Source organism: Diabrotica virgifera, chromosome 6 (genome assembly GCF_917563875.1).
Source record: "Diabrotica virgifera virgifera chromosome 6, PGI_DIABVI_V3a".
NCBI classification, from domain to species: Eukaryota; Metazoa; Arthropoda; class Insecta; order Coleoptera; family Chrysomelidae; genus Diabrotica; species Diabrotica virgifera.
The window spans coordinates 27700338-27722028 of NC_065448.1; the positions used below are offsets into that span (position 1 = coordinate 27700338).

At 32.2% G+C, this 21691-nt stretch overlaps 1 protein-coding gene and 2 long non-coding RNA genes across 6 annotated transcripts in view; all 3 read right to left on the reverse strand.

Annotated features, from left to right (window-relative positions):
* LOC126886812 (zinc finger protein 664-like) overlaps positions 1-5677 on the reverse strand; it is a 43100-nt gene extending 37423 nt beyond the window's left edge. Inside the window, exon 1 of one of the 2 annotated variants that reach the window (XM_050653877.1) lies at positions 4763-5677. In XM_050653877.1, coding sequence (XP_050509834.1) covers positions 4763-5054 — 292 coding nt within the window. In that variant the 5' untranslated portion in view covers positions 5055-5677. The remainder of the gene's footprint in view (positions 1-4762) is intronic. The other variant, XM_050653876.1, reaches the window with a different exon arrangement.
* Positions 5678-7660: 1983 nt separating this feature from the next.
* On the reverse strand, positions 7661-16615 carry LOC126886815 (uncharacterized). Of its 2 annotated transcripts, none has more exons than XR_007698775.1 (3): positions 16504-16615; positions 10646-11142; positions 7661-7852 (listed from the first exon to the last, which is right to left on the reverse strand). It is a non-coding gene; the product is annotated as an uncharacterized LOC126886815 (long non-coding RNA). The 2 variants fall into 2 exon arrangements; XR_007698774.1 differs by having other exon boundaries at positions 10636-11142.
* Positions 16616-18620: 2005 nt separating this feature from the next.
* On the reverse strand, positions 18621-21470 carry LOC126886821 (uncharacterized). Of its 2 annotated transcripts, none has more exons than XR_007698777.1 (3): positions 21205-21470; positions 20695-21006; positions 18621-20034 (listed from the first exon to the last, which is right to left on the reverse strand). It is a non-coding gene; the product is annotated as an uncharacterized LOC126886821 (long non-coding RNA). The 2 variants fall into 2 exon arrangements; XR_007698778.1 differs by having other exon boundaries at positions 21201-21470.
* Positions 21471-21691: the final 221 nt, after the last annotated feature.

Below are 21691 nucleotides of genomic sequence, written 5' to 3' on the forward strand. Positions count from 1 at the left end.
CATTTTGAGAAAAAAAGAAGAAGATTTTTTGACTTTAAATATCTTATTTTTACGTCACGCAGAAGCTATATACCAATTTTCAGACAAATCGGAGATCCAAAATTTTTTGCCTGAGTGATTTGACATGGAATGTACCATTAATATGTGGAACTCTGTAATTAAATACAATATTAAAAAAACGAGCCTGTACCGCCATTAAGGAGAACAAAAAAATACATTTTCTTCACACAAAATCTAGGCATCGGATAAAAAAGTTTATTTGAAAAAAATGTATTTTTTTGTTTCTACAGAGCTACTGTTCTTCGACAGGCATGCAAACGAGCCTTATCCATCCTTGAGTGTCAAGTTGTTCTCTTGCATCTCTTGCTAGCCAACTCTATTCAGTTTGCCTCTGTCTCTTCATACTTCTACTTCTATCCCTTTTAATATCCCCTTCTCTTCAGTTCTACATCCTTCCACTTTCCTCCACTAATACTACTGGAAAGTAGTATTTTTCCTACTGCGGCTTCTCAATGTAGAAGCCACTTTACTCTCTTCTTTACATCCCATCTATTTTCATTTTTGTCCCACAGTTACTTTCATCTTTTTCCTTACTTCTGTTGGAGTATATCTTTCTTTTTACTTTCACTCCAACAGAAGTTTTCTTTATTCTTGTTTCAAGCATCCAACATTAATTGGGTCCGACGGTGGTATTGGGACATTGTTATGCTGAATAGATTCGAACACATTGTTTGTATCTATGCTTTTATAAGTGACTTTCTGAAAGAAATATTCATTAACAGCAAGTTTAGTAGATAGTATCAGTATATATATTAAGGCATTCCAATCCGTAATAATAAGGTGGCTCCCATTACCCACTGGCTCTCATTACCCCCATCTCCCCTAGTTACCTATTTTCCAAATCAAACACCTTGACAATAATGAAAATCAATTGTTTATTACATGTTACTAATCGATTGCAACCAACCTGCGACAAACTTAAGTTAAAAATAGTTGGTATATTTTAATAAAATTAAAATAACAATTTAGTCTAAAAGACGTAAAGAAAAATATACTTACGACGTACTAGATTTCTCTGAGTAATACTACTCCTCACACGCCTTATCTAAATTACACTGACCAAACCAAAACAGTTTGTCTTGTAGTCTAACTTGGCGAGACGTGTGTTGAAAAAAAAATAGAGTGGGGTGCGTTTGCATTTACAAATTTAAATACTTAGTAAGACTCTATAACAAAATGAAAAACCAAGTATGGGAATTTTGCTGCTTTAAAACCTAGCACCTCCTTGTATTTACTGGGTTATTAAATTGCAATGGAGCTGTACCGTGTTTTAAATTTTTTAAATGCATTTCAGTCGAGTACTTACTAGGTTTTGATATTGTATATCCTTAAAAATACGACTCCTACGACAACTGGAATAAGCGCATTCGATAGAGAATTTTCCAAGTATAGGACACATCTGAAAAAAGTGATTATGAAAAATATGTCCCTTACTTGGTTTTGAATTTAGACGGCCGACATGTTGGTAAAGGGGATTAACATTGATATGACCCAAGATAGAATTGTGTGGAGAAATGCAATTAGGGAAGCTGACCCCGCATAGGGATAAGGCAAAGAGAATGATGATGATATAATATGCTGGAATATTCCACAGGGTGTTCCGAACTGTAAGGAAAATACACAGTATGATTGTTACACCCAGTATAAAATGACATTTACCTGTCTAGCAACACCAATATTCTTAAATAATAAGGCTATAACATACTAAAAATTCACTCAAATCGGACAAATGGTTTAGGAAATTCAAAACATCTAACATGTCTAGTGATGTGAGTCGAGAATATTTCCAAGCGAATATTCGCGAACATTGGAAAGTTTTCGAGAATATTCGCCTATAAAAAATGGAAATATTCTCCTGACCGCGAATATTCCAGGAAACTTTCAATGGAAAATTCTCGAGAATATTTCCGAGAACTTTCAAGAATGTTTCCGAGAACTTTCCATAATATTCCCGAGAACTTTTGAGAATATTTCCAAGAGCCTTTTGGACATAAGAGTCAGTGACGTAATTTGAATTTACATGGAAGTAGCGCTATTTAATTCACACGGCCGGTGAACCTATACCACTGCCAAGGACAAAAGGAACATTGTTTTGAACATTACCTTCATTATTTTTATACTAAAATGCCTAAAGCTATACTAAAATTATAATAAAGATGCACTAGAAATAAACAAACCCATACACGTTGAATATTACGAGGAGTAGGAATCATGATTTAAAATGTATAAACTTTGCAAATCATGATTTAGGATTTACAATGTTAATACATTGTAAATCATGATTTGGGAGTCCTCCTCGAACATTCAATGTGTCTTGGTTTGTTTATTTCTAGTGCATCTTTATTGTGGTTGTATATAGGTATAATGCATGGGAATATTTCAAAAGAGAAATAATAAAAAAAGAAAAATTCAAAACTACAATAAAGTTATACTATCATTAAAACTTCCTGTAAAAACTAGATGGAGTTCAATTCTTAATTGTATAAATAACATACAGAAATGTCTGAATGATGAAATATTTTGGATAAAGTTATAAAAAGTAGCAGTTGTGCTAACGCCAATTGTGAAATGGATTAGACTTTATTGGAAGGCAATATGTTTAAAATACCTCAGGTTGTCGAGGCATTTAAGGATAGAGAAAATATTTTTACCGAAAATATTCCATTACTTCCAATCAATAAGTCTAAGGAAAAGGAATGCTTATCTAAATTAGAAAAAAGAAAAGAAATGACAGTGAAGCCTGTGCACTATGCTGGAAACTTGCTTGATTCTTCTTTAACAGGACAAAGCCTCACTGATGAAGAGCATATATTAGCTATGCAGTGTATAGACAAGGTATTAACCAATCATCCCAAGTTTGTTGACAAAAAAGAAAACGTTTTTACAGAACTAACAAAGTTCTGTGCAAAAGCAGACCTTTGGTCAATGGATTTTATTTGGCTTTCAGCACGATCAGTTGATTGTATAAGCTGGTGACAAGGAATGTGCACCAAAACTTCTTTAAGAGATTTGGCAATTACAATACTGAGGTTACCAGCTTCCTTCGCTGAAACAGATCGTAGTTATAGCACATACTCTTTCATACATAATAAAAGGAGAAATATACTGACTATAGATAGAGCAGGAAAGTTAATAGCTCATAATGAAGAACTCACTAAAAAATCATAAACATGGAAAAATGGTATGTGATGAGAGCCTTTCTATACCTCATCTTTTGGAAGCAGGGCACGACTCTTAATCCATATCAGAAAATTAAAGATTAAGCGAGACGGAGAGAGACTCTTCATTATATTCTCTTCATAATACAGAGTCCAGCTTGTGTGAAGACAATTTCGTTGACTCACAAGAATAGACTCTTACTTATTTATATATTTTGTAATTATAATTCCTTAGAATTTTGTAGTGTCTTTTATTATTATTTGTTAAGAAAAGAGTTCCTGCTTTAATAATATATAGGAATGCAGATTACCTGAAGTAAGTACCTATATTGGGACCGTGCAAGTTGCGCAAAGCGACACCTATTTCTACGCCCTGCACTTTTATTCGCACTTTTAATTGTATTGACCAATTATGTTAGTCCTGGTTGCTGGATAATTATCAAGGCCATATCCCAAAAAAATAATAAGAAGAACAAATAAGATTCAGGTTATGTGATGAAAACGTAAACAATTGTATGTAGTAAATAAAATAGTTATTAAAATGCAGTACTGCAAGCAAAATACAATTAATTAAATTTACCTTTATATAATAATTGCATATCATATGAATATTGTGGAGCAACATATAATTTTTCTCCTTCAATGACAGTAGATATGAAATGTACGTCAATTTGACAAATTCAATTGACAATATGAATTATTTAAGAAAGTTGCAATATTTCTCCTCTATTCGCGCACGATCGTTTCACGAATCCCTTCCAAGTACTTGCACACCGCGAATAATCAATTTTGGTTTGGTTATTGTATGTTATCTTTTTATTTTAATATATTTTTAAATAAAATACTTTTTTATTTTTAATTATAACGACTAATAACAAATATTCCGAGTATTTTTTTTAATTAAGTTAAATTTTAAAATTTTGGACATTTAATTTTTAACAGATTTTTTCTGTATTCGTAATACCACAAAAATAAGTAAAGCTAACTACTGATTTGTATAATTTATTAAAATAATTTTAATAAAAATGCAATATTTCCATAAGTTTCCGAAAGTTTCCAATATTCCCGTAAACTTTCCGGCATTTGAATCTTCCCGGAAATTTTACATCACTAAACATGTCCCATTTTTAAGGTGTTCCATTAATTTTGCTGGTGTGTGTATAATGAATCCCTATGAAAAGGCATTAAAGCTGATTTATGTTGCAGCGGGACATGGACAGCACAGTGTGCAAAACAATAGAAATCGCATGTCCTTGGTACTTCCCGGTGTCGCCCCGTTGTAAGATCAACTAGCCAATGCTTTTCATATCATACGATCCTCCAACTTGCCTGTCCTGTCTATGTCCCTGTTGTAACATAAATCGGTCTTTACTGTGTGACTCTAGAATAACACACACATGCCCTTAAATTTAAATTAGGATCAAAATTATACTGGCTAAAATATTTTTGTATTAAGCTCAACAGGCCTTGAAGGCCTAGGGCTGAACAGTTTACCTTTTTACAATATTTCTAAATATGGGAGGACTAAATATTTAGTTACTAACCTTTTTCAGTTCCTTGGTTTTCTTCAAATGGATTGAGGGCATTTCCATGTTGTTCTATTTCAGTTTTTATGGGACATTTCTTTAAGTCAAAAGAATCATATGTGCCATGGGTACTTTGGCTATTGGATTCCTCTTTGATTTCACATTTAAAGCCATCTAGAAGAGCATCATCCAAGTCGTTATACTCTATTTCTATTTTGCATGTTTCCTCAATAAATTCTTGTTTCACTTCCATTTTATGTAAACTTGATTTTATGTATTCTATTCTAATGATAATTTTACACCAGGGCATTCACATCCACACAATGTGTCCACACCAATGAACTGTCAATACGGATGGAATGGTCATGTCCCATTCAAATAGTGAAGCAAGATTGACACCAACATACAAGAGAGAGGTCCTAGAGAGAGACAGACAAGGTGTTGGAGAATTTGACAGGCCGTGTAATTTGAGTTGCCTATATAAATGGACCCGATTGAATCAGTATTTACAGTTCGTTGAATATTTTAACTTATATTTTAACTTGGCTAAGGCCTAATGCTGATTGGCAGTACATATTTCAAAATTTAACCACTTTTTTGTATTTAGGGGATAAATAGAGTACACAGTGCCATACTTGGTGTTTAAATACTTTTCAGAATTGTTATTTGTATTTATCAAAACAAATACCTACTTTCCTAAAGTATTTGGGAGTTAAATAATTTTAAAACTATTTAAATACTAAATTAGTGACTGTTTTATATAAAGTGAAGAAGTAGTCCTTGATTATGTTTTTATGTTACTTTTATATTTAGAATTTTACTTTTATATTTCCCCGATTTAAGTTGATATAGACAACTCAAATTACACGGCCTGTCAAAGTTTCCACCACCTTGTCTGTCTCTCTCTAGGACCTCTCTCTTGTATCGTGGCTGCGTTAGTTGTCTTTGTGCCTATTCCATCCGTATTGACAGTTCATTGGTCCACACTCGGACTCAGTTTAAATTACAATATTAATTCATTACAAAATTACAATATAAACAAACAAATTGAAATTTTAACCAATGAACTGTCAATACGGATGGCACAAAAACAACTAAATTGGCAGCACTGACGCCACCGCCGCCCTAGCGAGAAACCAAGCAAACAGGCAAAATTCTTCTTCTTCTCTTTTTTTATGGCTTCGCTACGAGGCGATTCGCCAGCACTATTTGTTGGCGACCGTGATGTAATCGTTCTAAACCATATCAGCGGTGGGATCACGATCGGTAGAATGGTAGAATGCTGACGTCACGTTGCCTAGCAACCGTCGATTATCGCCTGCAAGCGTAAATTTGGTATCACGATGAATAGAATGGTCGTTTCCAGTCGAATTTTATCCCCACCCTTGTAGAATAAAAATCCTCCTCAAACTACCACTTCTTAGCTGTAGAAAGGACGGTTAATCTCTTTCTTTCTCATGTTAATAAACAAAAACAGAACCAATATGGCAATATGACAGATATTTATTTTTCCCGCTTCCGTATTTTTTGTCTTGTTTATTGTTATTGTTTATGTTCACTAATATGTTTTACATAATATTTCAATCAACGGTTTTCCTCATAGACATGTAAAGAAAGTTTCTCGTGGTTTTTCATAGTGACTGTTTTGCAAAAATACAATTAGTTTTTATTTTGAGATAACTAATAGCAGGATAACGAAGCAACAAACCTAAATAACATGTTTGGCTTTCCTTTATTTGGAGACATCAACTTTATTTCTTCGTGATACTGGTACCTTAAATCTCTACAGAATAGAATTTTGTCTCAAAATAGATTGGTGAATGTATCTACTTACACACTGTATGTTTCTTAGATGAATAAAACTTTTTTCTACATAATTGTAGGTACATTTTGATTTTATATACTGTTTAACAACCCATACTTATAGTAAATATAATTTATTCATTAATATTCATTTTAAATATAATATTTTCTCCACTTGTTTAATAAACCTACCACTAATAACCCTAGTGGTTGATGCAGATAAAAAAAAGTTTGACCTTCACTGTGATTGTTTTTAATAAGTTATTTAAATTATTTGTAGTTTTTTTATAAAAATTTGTTTGAATTTAATCTTTTGATTAAAATTTAAAATGCTTATTCTTTTGCACATTATTTGTATTCTGAAAGCTTACCTATATAAAGATGTTTAATGCCTGGTTGCACCAACAGATCTTAAACTTTAGACGTGCCTTAAGCTCAGATTGCGAAATATATGTATGTGTGGCATCATTGAGTCTTAGATGAGTTTTCAGCTTGGCACAATGGATTATTTAATTTATTTATTTATTTAGATAAGAATCGAAAATTATGGTGCAATGTGAGTGAAACTTAAAGCGGCCATATCTATGAGCTGAGCTGAGTTTAAGATTTGTTGGTGCTACCAGGCATAAGTTTAGTTAATAAAAATATATGATTTACTATTTTATTGGGAAAAAAGCCACAATTTAAGTGAAAAATGAAATTTATTGACGTTTTAACTTCCACTTCGGAAGCAGTTATCGAAATATAAAATATAAATTAATATAATAAATTTTAATTCAACTTATTAATGAGTACTAAAATATTAATTAAGATTTTGTATTTCAATAACGATTTCCGACTTGGAAGTTGAAACGTTAATAAATTTTATTTTTAACTAAATCGTGGATTATTTCACAATAAAATAGTATATTGCATACGATATCACAAAGAAGCAGCTTCAGAACAATATAAAAATATATGTAAATTAACTACAGAGGACAGTCTGACTTTTACAAAATTAACCTTAATTTTTGTGAAATATTTTTTCTCAAAAAATGCATTGTTTCTGCAGAAAAACCTCAGAATCCTCTTACTATTATCATTATAATTTTCAGGTTGAAATAAAAATCAATAATGGGTAAAACATAAACTTTATTTAAACTGAAGAAAACATAAAAACAAATATAATCCATGAACATTATAAAAATAACATAAAGACAAATTTTCATAACAAAGTTGTAGTACTTCTCTGTTACATCCAAAACATTTTCTTTCATAGGACTGAAAAAGCACACAGTATTGTCTTAACATTGTTTCATACCAAGACTAAAATAAGAACAAAGAATAAATCACAAATAAACCACAAATTTATGTAAATTGAAAAATAATGCAATTTTACTCTCTATGGCCAGTTTCACCAACAACAAATAAATCAGTGAATAGTTTGATAATTTAAAATTAAATTGACAAATTTTCTTTGTTATAGATATTTAAAGTGAGATTAACTCGTCAATTCATTTGAAGAGTAAATATTTATTTGATAAATAAATAAAATAAGTACTATTTGACGTTAGAGAAACATAGTTGTGTCAGTTTTATCAGTTGAATAATTTTATTCATCGAATAAACTACTATTCATCTTTGGTGAAACTGGCCATTAGTCAATGAAGCTTTACAATTATTATTTCTAGTGCAAAAATAAGTAATAATATTAAACTACAGTGGAACCTCGATAACCCGGATTAATCGGGACCGCGGCCGATCCGGGTTAGCCGGAGAATATAGTAAAAATTAATAAATAACCTCCATTATAATTACAAAAACATGAAACACATATGCACAGTACACATCTAAATTACGTATAGTTGTATAGAGTGTAGAGTTTTGTTCATTTCTTGGTAAAAAACTCAGTCATACTGTAGAGATGTACCGACACCATAATATGGTATCATAATATCATATTATGATGCTGCAATAAATTTATTTTAAAGATTCGCCTTTATCAATCCTACCTAATGTTTCTAGTTTCTTTTCCATTGTCACAACATTTTTACGTTTTGTTAACATTACAGTTTTGTTACCATTACGTAGACGTAGACAAAAATCAGGCAAACACAATCTGAAGCACGATTACAGAACGGAAGTGATTAAAACAATGTTGTTATTTAAGAACAGACTAAGGCCATTGTTTTAAAAAAGAATTTTTAAATAGTCACGTCTATTTTAAACAATGCTAAGACAGTTTGACATAAATAACGGAAAAGGAATACAGACAGGTGCCTGTTCTTTCCGATAAGCTGAGACGGTCGCTCTGCCTGCCGCCGTGTGCATGAATCATTTTTACTGTTGTACATACTTATATGTGTTCAAATTACACAAATACACATTATCTCTCAAATATTATTTGACCTACATACATTTTTATTTGATAAAATTGTTAAATTGTTTATTTGTTAAATTTTTGTCTGATGAAAATCGGTCCGGGTTAGCCGGACTTCCGGGTTATCGGGGGCCGACTTATCGGGGTTCCACTGTACTTATAAAAATTATTATGAAACTTTAAATAAACATTTCTTTAAGATATTTGATCAATGCATCCATAAAACAAAAATTTTATGTTCAAAATACTTCATAATAAGATATAAAGCTTCACCGTCCAGCAAAGATAACTAAGAAGTGAAAGTAATCTTTGCCAGAATAGAAATGGAAAATGCTTTGATCTCTATTTTAAACAATCTGCTGCAAAAAAGTTTTACATTTGAGTTTCTCCACATCATGTGTTGCACCTCCTCATCTAGCATCGATGTTTAAAATTTTTAAGTCTGGATCACACGCCTAAAAGATTGTAATTTTTTACTTATTCTTTATTTTGTTAGTCAAAGTTTTTTCAACACAAATATCAACAAATACTACAAATTTTTGTGATATTTGCAATATAATATATTATGTGATAATACATTATTTTTATAAATTGATTATTGGCAGCATATAGTACATAAAATAATATTACAAGTAAGTAGTGTTATATAACGAGTGTTACAATTTCTACATTTTTAGAAAGATAACTTTTCTATTAAGATAGTTATGTTCCCGTTCCGTTGGAGCAATTATAGCAACATGTGTGCAAACTATGGCCCCTACACAGCCAGGAAAGTTAAACTTCTGCATAAATTTTCTTTTAAAATTCTCTTTTTGAACGAATGTAGTAGGAAAGATAATCGACTCTTCACTTAGATGTTCAATTGTTAAATTTGTTACATCATTTAAACGGTTGCTAACAGTATTTTGGGCAATTGATATAGTAGTTATATATAGGCATAAAGTGAAACGTACGCCGATGTGTTTAGTATATTAGTATACAAAATGTATATACACATCAACGTTCATTTCACTTTATGTTTTGACTTAATTTGTTTGAAAATGAATCGCTACACGTGGGAAAAGTTATAGCAGACGAAAAATAACTGATAGCTCTGACCGACTACTCTTTGATAGGAACTTATTGCATAAAAATAAGTGAGGTAAAAATTTACAGTGAAGGCTCAACACTGCTTGGATGAACGGATTATCACATATTATGAGGTATAAGCCTCTCAAAAAAATAGTTCACCATGTCTGTTGTTAATATAAATAAATCTACAAACTCCTAAAGTAAATGCATCACTTTCCCTTCTCATTATTCTCCTCTATATTATACCTATTTATTTCGTTTCTTAATTGCTCATTTCTTTGTATATGAGCAGGAAGCATCTAAACGTCAAACTATATCAGTATTTAATATAAACATCAAAATATATTAATAATAATTAAATAGTTCACTATGTCTGTTGTTGATATAAATAGATCTACAAACTCCTAAAGTAAATGCGTCACTTTCCCTTCTCATTATTCTCCTCTATATTATACCCATTTATTTCGTTTCTTAATTGCTCATTTCTTTGTATATGACCAAGTATCCGAGCAGGAAGCATCTGAACGTCGAACTATATCTGTATTTAATATAAACATCAAAATATATTAATAATAATTAATAAGTGATATGAACCTACAACTTATTAATGTGTTATTTTTCCTTTACAGTAACAGGAATTTATAGAAAAAATACCTACATAAAAATACCTTAATATAACAATGTTCCCTAGTCACAGGTAAAATCCAAAAATTTAGTGATTTCTAATAAAATAGTTCCAAACAACACCAGACAAAAATAAACAAATTGAAAATAATCACAAATAATAATCTTTCTTTAGGTTAGCTTTTTGAATACAACCACCACAAAATAAAGACAACCACACGTCAAACAGCAATATTTTTAAGAAGAAGAAGCGATATTTTTAACACGGCTAGTAGAATATCCGAACATTGCCGAGCACCGATTCTACTTTCCCAAGCGTGTTAACGTGATACCAAAATTGTCGATTGTAGAATTATTTTTGTGACGTCAGCATTCTACCATTCTACTGATCGTGATCCCACCACAGGGCCGCTGACATTTGCGTGAGATGGTAGCATTTTTTCCTGACTTTTAAAAATTTGAGGTTAAGGTGTTATATACAAATAGGAAACACAAACACAGATTGTAAACAAATGGTAATAGGAACGCCACAGAGGAGAAACTGGAAGGCAAAAATATTAAACATATTAAAATAAAGTTGAGCATCATGAATTACAAATTAATTTTATTATAGTCAAGAAACTGTAAGATTGCACTGACCGACCTTTCGTTAGGGGATATTAAGATTGTATCTATTGAGATTGGTGTTTTGAATTTCATTGAAATAAAGATTGTGTATAAATCCATGTTGGGAATAACATTAATGGGGCATTCAAAGAAAATATGGTTTAAATCCTCCACTACTCCGCATTCACATGCTGGACTGTCTATTATTTTGATTTTAAAAAGATGTTGTTTAGTTAAGCAATGACCTGTTCTCATTCTTATTATTGTGGTGATATGTCTTCTGTTTTTAAATGTTAGGGTTGAGAACCATGCCTTAAAGGAAAAAGAGGTTTGCATTCTCATATACTGGTAGTTTTTCCTCCGCAGCATGGCTTCCCAATTGATTTTAAATTTAGTAATAATTTTTTCCTTTATGGAGTTTAGAATATCTTGGGAGTCTAATAACATAGCCAACGGAATATTTAAGCCTGTCCCTATTTTGGCTAGTAAATCAGCTTCTACATTACCAGGAATGTCAGAATGTCCTGGAATCCATGAGATTAAAATGTCAAAACCTTTCTTATATGCTGATAAGATGAGATTTTTTGTTTTGAGGGAGATTGAGTCATCAGTGGCTGATATTTTAGGGTTTTTAATTTTAGATATAGCATTTAGAGAATCTGAGAAGATAATAGCCTTCTTGATGTCTTTAGATATTATGATTTTAATTGCTTGGTAAATTGCCACATTTTCGGCTTTTGTTATAGATAACTCACCAGGAAGCCTAGAAGAAAACTTGAAGTTAATGTTGGGAATGTTGACTCCAAAACCTATTCTCCCATTACTTTTGGAGGCGTCAGTATATACAAAGGAGAAATCCCTATTGTACTTTTGGGTGAATATTGAAAATTTTTGTTTGATTGATGATTCATTTTTCTTAAGATTACAGTTTAACGTTTGTATTGGATTGATTAATGTGTTGAAGTCCAAGTCATAACAAGGAAAGTTTGGATGTTTGTGTATTTTGTTTTGATAAGGGAAAAAATGTTCAAGGGCCATTACAAGAAGAGGTACAAGGTTTGCCTTGTGGAAAATGGGTTTATTTATGATTTTTCTACGTATGTTAAGAAGCGTCTTTATTACTGGGTGATTGTTAATTTTGATAATTTTAGATATGAATTTAGACGCTAGTATTAGACTTCTATGTTCCAGGTCAATCTGAGCAGATTCAGCTAAGATTGCTAAGCGCGGAGTGGATTTCATGCATCCCAGGCATACTCTGAGCCCTTCGAAAAATACTTTATTTAGGTTATTGCTACATTTCTGTGTAATTGGGCTGAACAGAAAGGAACCATAATCCATATGAGACCTAATCAAAGCATTAAAGACCATAATTAGAATCTTGGGGTCTGCACCCCACCAAACTCCACACAATGCTCTCAATATGTTGATATTTTTCTTTGCTTTAAGTACAATTTTGTCTATGTGAGGGTCCCATTTCAAGTTTTTATGAAAAGTGATGCCCAAGAATTTAACCTGATTTTTGAAGGGAATGTTATTGTTATTATTAAGAGTGATTATAGGGGGGTTTGTTTTGCGTTGACCTCTTGTGAACCACACAGCTTCACATTTATCAATTGAAATAGACAACCCATGAGCTTCTAGCCAGTTTTGAGTGTTTGTAATTTCTGGGATGATCTTATTTGTCATACTATGAATGTCTTTACCGCTAATATACAACACTAAATCATCTGCATACCCACATATTTTCACTTCGTTAGAGAATAAATAGAAAAGGTCATGAATGTATATGTTAAAAAGAATGGTGCTTAAGGGAGAGCCTTGAGGTAGCCCCTTAGAAGTTTGGTATGGTCCCAAGAAATTGCCGTCATCAGCTCTTGAATATAAAAGTCTATTTTGTAGGATTTTAAGGATAAGGTTGATTAAAGCCAAGGGGAGGTTTAAATTTTTAAGTTTATTATAAAGGTTGTATATTTCAACATTGTCGTAGGCTGATTTAATATCTAGAAAAATGGCTAATACCGTTTGGGAAGATTCAAATGCTTCTAAAATCGTAGAGTGTAAAAGAGCTAAATTATCATATGTCCCTCTACCTTTCCTGAAACCTGATTGATTAATTTTAAATAGTGAATTGTGTTCCATAAACCAATCCAGACGATTTTTAATTATGATTTCGAGAGTTTTAAGTACACAGGATGATAGGACTATTGGTCTGAAACTCTCAGACAAAGTAGGGTTTTTTTGAGGCTTTAAGATGTTAATTACATTAAATTTTTTCCATTCCACAGGAACAGGACCCCCACTCAAACAAAGGTTGTAAATTCTTAACAGTGTGTTTTTGGCTGCCAGTGGGAGGTTTCTTAACATCAAGTAAGATATGTCATCGATACCTGGCGCAGAATCTTTTTTATTATTTAACGCCAAATTATACTCATGGATTGAAAAGGGAGCAACTTCTTGGTTATCATATGACATATTAAAATTGGGATCAATGTTTATTGAAGACATTTTACCTAATATTTCTAATTTAATATTATCTGGCGGATTATGAACAACTTTATTATTGTGATAATTGGAAAATTTTTTAATTTTATTCCAAACGTAAGTGATATTGGATCCTCTGTTTAAGGATTCACAAAAGTTTTTAAATTTGTATTTCTTTTTTGCTTTTAAGTTCCTCCTAGTCATAGCGATGATGCGTTTTGTTTCGATGAAATTTTCTATAGAGGGGGAATTATTAAAATTGGAGATTGCTTCTTTTCGTGTTTTGATCCATAAGGAACACTCTTCGTCCCACCATGGATTCCTGGGTCTACCCTGTACCCCACAATTTTTGAAAGGGATTGCTTCATCTGCCGCTGTGTTTATGACTGTAAGGAAATCCTTATAGTCTTTGATTTCTGACAAGTTTTGCTTGTTTAATAATATGTTCTGGTAATAGGTATTCCAGTCAGCTTTTTTAGTGTTTCTTGTTTTGTATGGTTTAAGTAGGTGTCTTTCTATTCCATTAAGGTCCTCTATATTTAATTTAATGTATGTGGGAAAGTGGTTACTGTTACCGCAGTCTTGGATAACACCCCACTCAGACGACAAACACATACTGTTGCTCACAATTGCAAGATCTATTGCACTGATGTTCTTATTAGAGTCTTGAAATAACGTTGCTGAGCCATCATTTAACACTGTAAGGTCATTATCAAAGGAAAAATCAAAAATAACTTTACCACCTTTATTGCATACCCCTTTATCCCAAGCGGGATGGTGTGAGTTCAAATCCCCCATAATGATTAGATTATTTAAGGGTATACCTTCTACCATTTCGTTTAGTAAGGTGGCAGTGATTGCCATATTTGAACTAGAATATATATTTATAAGGTATAGGTTACTGATACTAATTATTATGTATTGAACTAGAGCTGAATTGAATTTTTTGATTGTCGAAAACCTTATGGATTTCTTAATGCATGTTGCCACCCCACCAAATGAATCATCCCTGTCTTGTCGGATGATGTTATAAAAGTTTAAAGAAAATCTGGCATCATGCTTAAGCCATGTTTCATTGATGAAAATGATATCTGGATCCATTTCGGATATTAGACTAATCAGGTTATCCCTATTTGCATTAACACTTCTGATATTCCATTGTATTATTTTTAGTTTTGGGTTGTGAGACATTGTGGTGTATAGGAAGTTATAAAGAGTCAAAGTCTGAGATTGAATCTTGGTCCATATAGTCCAAGTTTGTCTGGGATAATATATTTTTGAGAATATTTAAATTATCGAATGTCGCATTATTGAGAAAATGTAGACAAGCGTTTCTGGTATTATATAAAGTATCTGAGTCAGAATGTTGAATATGTTGCAATGCACTGGGATGCCAGGCTAAGTTTTGTAGAGAGTTTGATGAGGGTTTTTCTGTGTTTGTGTTATATGATGTTGAGGCTTGTTGTTGGGAGGGAGAGTATGTTGATTTTTCGGGGCGTGAATTAGGGAAAAAGAGGTTTTCTTCATGAGCTTTCTTGTCGTACCCTTTTTGAATGACTCGTCTTTTGTTGTTTGAGTTAGAGACCACCTGTTGAAATGAGCGTTTGGTAGTGGAGGATTTGAAGTTATGAGTTCTTCTTTGGGAGGGCGTGACAGAGTCGTTGATGCTAACATTATTGTTTGGGATATTATTGGACTTCCTATTCCTAAGAACTGGGAAGTCACTGGCATACATAATAAACTTATCTTTTTCTACATATGTTTTTGTGACTGCTTCGTTGGCATCATAGAAAGTCATATTTTCGTATGCCATTAATTCTTTAATGTTTTTTTGCCTCAGGAATTCGGGGCAGTTCTTATCAGTGGCTTTGTGGGGTCCCTTGCAGAAGAAGCATCTGACTTCACATGCTTCAGTATGGGCAAGTTCACCACAGTTAATGCAACGATCTTTACTCTTACAGATTGTTTTAGTGTGCCCAAACCTTAAACAATTGAAACACTGAGTAACTGGTGCTACGTAAACGTTAACTAGTTTCGGCATGCCATAAAAGTTTACTATTTTAGGCATTATTACACCTTTAAAAGTAAAGAGTACTGTGCCTGTTGGTTCATACGTGATTATGTCATTCTTGAATACCTTCCTATTGAGTCTTCTAACATTTAGTATTTCGATGTCAGAGCCTGTACTGCAACAATCCAACAATTCTTTGTCACCAATCTCTAGATCAATTTGTCTAACTATACCCTTACAAGTAACAAAATTAAAGGGAATATAAATTTTATAACCCTTGTCTAACAAAGTTTTATTATTTAGAAATTGATTAGCTGATTCAAAATTAATAAATTCAATTGCAATTCGATTAAGGCCTTTACTATGTATTTTTGAATATCTTTTAATTTTAAATTGAAAATATCTCTAGCAATTTTAATCCCATTAAACGAACCTACTTTCGTATCTATGTTTGTTGATTCTAAATACACAAAAAAGGGCCCATTATCTTTTTCGGAGTAGAGGTTGATAATTTTTTGTTCCTGATGGGTTTTATCGTTCTGAGATAGGCTATGGGAGTTAGAAATATCGTTATTACTATTTGAAATATCGTTATTACTATTTGATGCGGAATCTAAAATTATGTTCTCGACGGGTTTGAGGGGGGACGTACCCCCCTGTTCGTTACTCATAATACAAAAAGCCAGTCAGTGCAAGTTTTGTAATAAACAATATATAAAAAAGAAAAATAACAAAATATATCAAATTAAGCCTATAAAAAAGAAAGAAGTATTCAAATGATTAAGCTAATGCTCAACTTACCCAGACAAAAACAATTTGGGGTAGGTTAGGTACGTTAGTACTTAGGAAAGACCTCGTATTCGTAGAACGCGGAGCCAAGCGCTGTTCACACCACCAAGCACAGGTCAAGAGTGAAACAGCATAGAAAAAAGTGTTGTGTGATTTGGTAGAATGCGATCTTACCCTTCAAAAAATATGTCACGTATTTCAGCACCTGGAAAATTGGAAGGATACTACAAATCTGGCCTCCACATAAGTGGTCTGTAGCTTCGACATGATAGGTGTGAAATTTTAAACGTTCTTGCTGTTGATTGGATAGGAAGGGTAGCGTTATCTAGCCTCCACGCTAGGTACATCATAGCCTCCATACGGTACTTCGAATATTTAATATTATTTTACTCAAGTGGACAATAAAGGTAAAACACAAAAAACTTTTGTTTCTTAATTATTTATTTATACAATAATGTGACATTTTACATAGAAATATGAGTATTTAATTTCTATTAAATATATGTTTACTTGTTGAATTTATCGGCTGCACACAACAGCTGATCAGCCATTAGACCCAACAACAAAACGCGAAATAAAATGTGTATTTTAAAACTGTTGGATAAACAGTACCTACAATCAGAAAAACTTACCTTTAAAAAGGTACTCGATTATGAAATAACAAAAATATCAAAAAACACGACTGAATATCAGCTTTTTATGGTGCCACAAAATAAACACAAACACCAAACACATCACCTACACCTAACCGACCATCGACCATATAAAATAAGTGAACGACAACGAACGAACGAACACGAACACAGATTACAGATTCACAGATAGCGCAGGATTTGTCAAAAGTCATGTTCCACCAATCACAATGCCGACATCAGCGCCTCTGACTAAACGGAAGGAAAATAAATACGATTACATGTTTTTTATTAGAGTTAGCGGGGCATGGTGAAACAGGCAAAATCGTGTACAAAAATTTCAAGGTCGTCCTATCTCGATTCCTCCCCTCTGTGGGGAGAGATTAGCAAACGACGGCACTGTTGCCAGATTTACCTTTTTCCTTTTAGCGGGAATTTTAAAATAAGTCTAATGCCACTTTGGTTTTAAAAGAGAGTTCTGTATTCTTAAATTTATAACCTTACTTTTACAAGTAATTAGGATTATTTTATTTACATGTAAATATTGAAACAAGTATTGTACTGTGTCATAATTTAAAAGTCATGTTGCAGTATTTTGAAAAAAAAATGAAGCTCAAAAGAAATATACTTATACAGTACAAATTATTTTTTAATGGGAATGGAAATTTACGATTTCAAAGGTGAAAATGTGTTGGGATGGACACTTTTTTATTTTAGTATTAAGTGGTTACATAATTATTCAGAATATTAATAAAATTACTAGTAATTTGAATTAGTTTTAATATGTATTATAATAGTATTAATTCTCATCATGTATCTGGCTAAATAGCTAAGTGCTAAAGCCGCAAAATAAAAAAAATTGAAAAAAACATTCTTAGTGGCCTAGCATCTTCACTTTGCCTGGGGGCGAGGCGAGCTAATAAATTCTATTTTCTTATTGCAGTCATTTTGTGACGGCTTAAGAAGTTACATAAATGATGTCTTTAGGCTGTGAAATTTTAACCGTAGAAAGACATCTCTATGACTTGTATTTACATGATATAGGGCTTTTCACTCAGTCATTTGTTTCGAGCTTCTGTCATGTGTTGTCTAATATTAATATATCTGTCATATGTTATTGATATTGCCAATGATACAAACTAAAGACGTATGACGTAGATATATTAATATTATGTGACGCTTGACCGAAGCTCGAAACAAATGACAATCGATGAAAAAGCCCTATTCAATAGGGCATTTCATTCACAGTCATTTGTTTCGAGCTTCTGTCATGTGTCACATAATATTAATATATCTACGTTGTACGTTATTGGTATATACCAATGATACAAGCCAAAGACGTATGACGTAGATACATTAATATTATGTGACTCATGACAGAAGCTCGAAACAAATGACAATCGATGAAAAGCCCTATTGGTGTCTGCATATCAGGATCCGGTAATACTATATTATTTATCTATGATCAGGATATTGCTAGGTGTACACAAATAAACAACACTTTTTTGATTAAAAGTTTATTTCATTAAATCAAAACTTACATGGATACAATTTAAATAAGATATTTTTTCTATTTAAGACAATATAATATAAGATATATATTTTAGTATAACTCTCCTACATTAACAAGCTTTAACACATTCAGTGGCCATGAAGTATGAGTAGCATCACGAAGGTTTTATGGAAGGTACTGACGACACATAAGTTATGTGAGTAGTACTGTGTAACTAAATAAATGATTTAAGTATGTGGTACCAGCCAAGTGGAGCTTGTTCGAGATGGGCACCAAACATGTTAATCTGGTCATGCACAGAGACTTATACTATAATATGTTATATCTTCTATTGCTCACTATTGTAATGAGTGAGCCTGCATACACAAACTATAATATATTATTATGGTTCTGTGTATGCAGGCTCACTTATTACTACTGGAGTGAACAATATGAGATGTAATATTATGAGATATACCTATTATATATTATGGTATAGAGTATAGCTCTCCATGAGTGCCAAGTTTTAAACTTAACTGATAACAACTAATGGATACCCTTTTATCCAAAATTTTATGAAAATTTTGAATGGTCATATTGGTATTAATTCCACAACCCCTTCCTATAACAATAGGCCCATTGTTGGATGTTACTGCAGTAGTTCTATTGGAAATACTTATTGAAATTGTATGTATCTGCATCACTTAGAAGTCTACCCAAAAAGCTATTAATACTCTCTGAACCATCATTAATACATCTTGTATATATAATAGGATTTTTTTCAGAATCAGATATTTTATTAAGATTTACTTACCATGCCCTATCTATGTGCCAGGCACTTAACAGTCTATTAGGAGCAATACCCATTACATTTGACGAGGCATTGTAAAAGGTGTCACTTATGCCTGATATGAAAACATTTGACTATACATATAATACCAACACAGACATGTATTTAAAAAAATTGGTAAGTTAAAGTAGGTATCTTTTCTATTTTGAAAATAAGAAAGCAGTACAAAATCCATTCCCAAATTCATCTTTTACTAATACTGTCATAAGTTCAAAGTCATAGGAATTGAGCCCATGAGTTCCATCGATTGCGATAAAGGATTTGCCAAACTTAATTAACATTTCCATTTGGCACAGTATTAAGGAAAATAAGACAAAAATCATAAATGTTAAATTCAGAATGAATATCCATTAGTATGCCCTGTTGTTTGTAAAATAATATTGGACATGAGTCTGTAAGCATTCAACCCAAAAATAAACACTGGTTGCATCAGCCTTGTACATATACCCATCTTTCAAATCAATGCCATAAGAGAGTTTAATGTTTGTGATATCTTTTCTTGTAAGTAAATTAATTCTTTTTAATTCGCCTCCTATGCTATTATGCTATCCTGAACAGTCTGAAGTTTGCTAAAAAAGTAAAATATAGGTATAGGAGAATCAAACACACTAGTTTGAAATTGTAAACTGTAGTAAATATTCATGAGTATAAGCGGGTTGACATTACTAGTGAATAACGAACGTGGCTCACGCTTACGTATTTTGCCCGTGCTATTGTTAGATATTTTATTATCTATTTTCAAACCCAAGCAGTACATTTGTATTTATGCAATGCATAGATACAAATGTACTGCTCGAGTTTGAAAATAGATAATAAAATATCTAACAATAGCAGGGGCAAAATACGTAAGCGTGAGCCACGTTCGTTATTCACTAGTAATGTCAACCCGCCTTAATATTTAAAAAGTGGTTTAGTGGTAACATTCTTGTTTTAAATTATATTGTGTATATCGACAGCGGAAAGGCAGGACCTCATAACTGAAAAATTTGTATAAAATGAGTTACTTCGGTTTTCGCTTTAGAATAAGTGTATCAGCACCTATTAAACAGCTTTTAGAGCTGGGAAAGCCTTTTGGAAGCCTTCCGGAAACTTTCCCAGCTGTATATAAACTGCTGTATATAAACATAACTGCCGATAAACTTATTCTAAAGCGAAAACTGAAGTAACTCATGTTATAAAAAAATTTCAGTTTTGCCTTTCCGCCGTCGATATGCAAATATTTCACTTACATTTTTGAAGAAAGTCTCAAAATAAACTTTGAAGAGATATTTATCTGATTTTGGTATTTATGTAAGTGCTCTATATCATCCTCATGCCTATAATGTGTTTTAAAACAGTTTCAATATTTTTAGATACTATTATTCGACTAGTACACCAAATAAACATTTTGCAGGATCCTTGGGATTTTAAAGCTCTTTCTCTATCTTGTTTTGAAAAATAATTTTTTGAGGATCACATACATATACATTCATAATAAGATGTTTCATGTTCTTGTACTCTTGTTCTCTCTCCTCTTCCTGTGCCATCCATACAGTGCAAATCTAAAAAAAAAACAAAATAACAGGTGATTACACGGGCAGTTATACTACTTACAGCTTACTTTGTATCTAATCTATTATCTGTATTACTCTATTAGTATCTACCTACATAAAACTATCTTCGAAATCTAAATTTTTGATATCAACATCAACCTTAATACTTAAAAAATAAATAATATTGTGGAAGTTACACGTACCTACCTAAAAGTTTTTGAATTGCAATTTTATCAACTGGAAAAGACTTCAACATAATGAGTTTTAAATTATGACAAAGCACAATATTTATTGTTTCAATTTACGTGTAAATAAAATAATAATAATCTTAATCACTTGTAAAAGTAAGGTTAAGATTTTTGACTTGAGAAAACAGAACTGTCAAATTTAAAACCAAACTGCTATAAAATTTTAAAATTCCCGCTAAAAGGAATCTGGCAACATTGCCGTCGTTTGCTGGACATTTAATCTCTCCCTCCTCTGTGTAGGTCTCCATAGTCCTGACAAACAAAAATGCTTTTTGACATTTGACAATTTGAGAAGTTTAGATCGAATAGGTCTGGCTGGATAGCCCTGGCAGCTAAGGCCATTCAAATGAAGAGAAGAAGAAGATCGAATAGGGCATTTCAAGATTTTGACGGTTATGTCACCGCTGGGACGCAATGTCAAAAGTGTACACTTGAGTCCACGATTC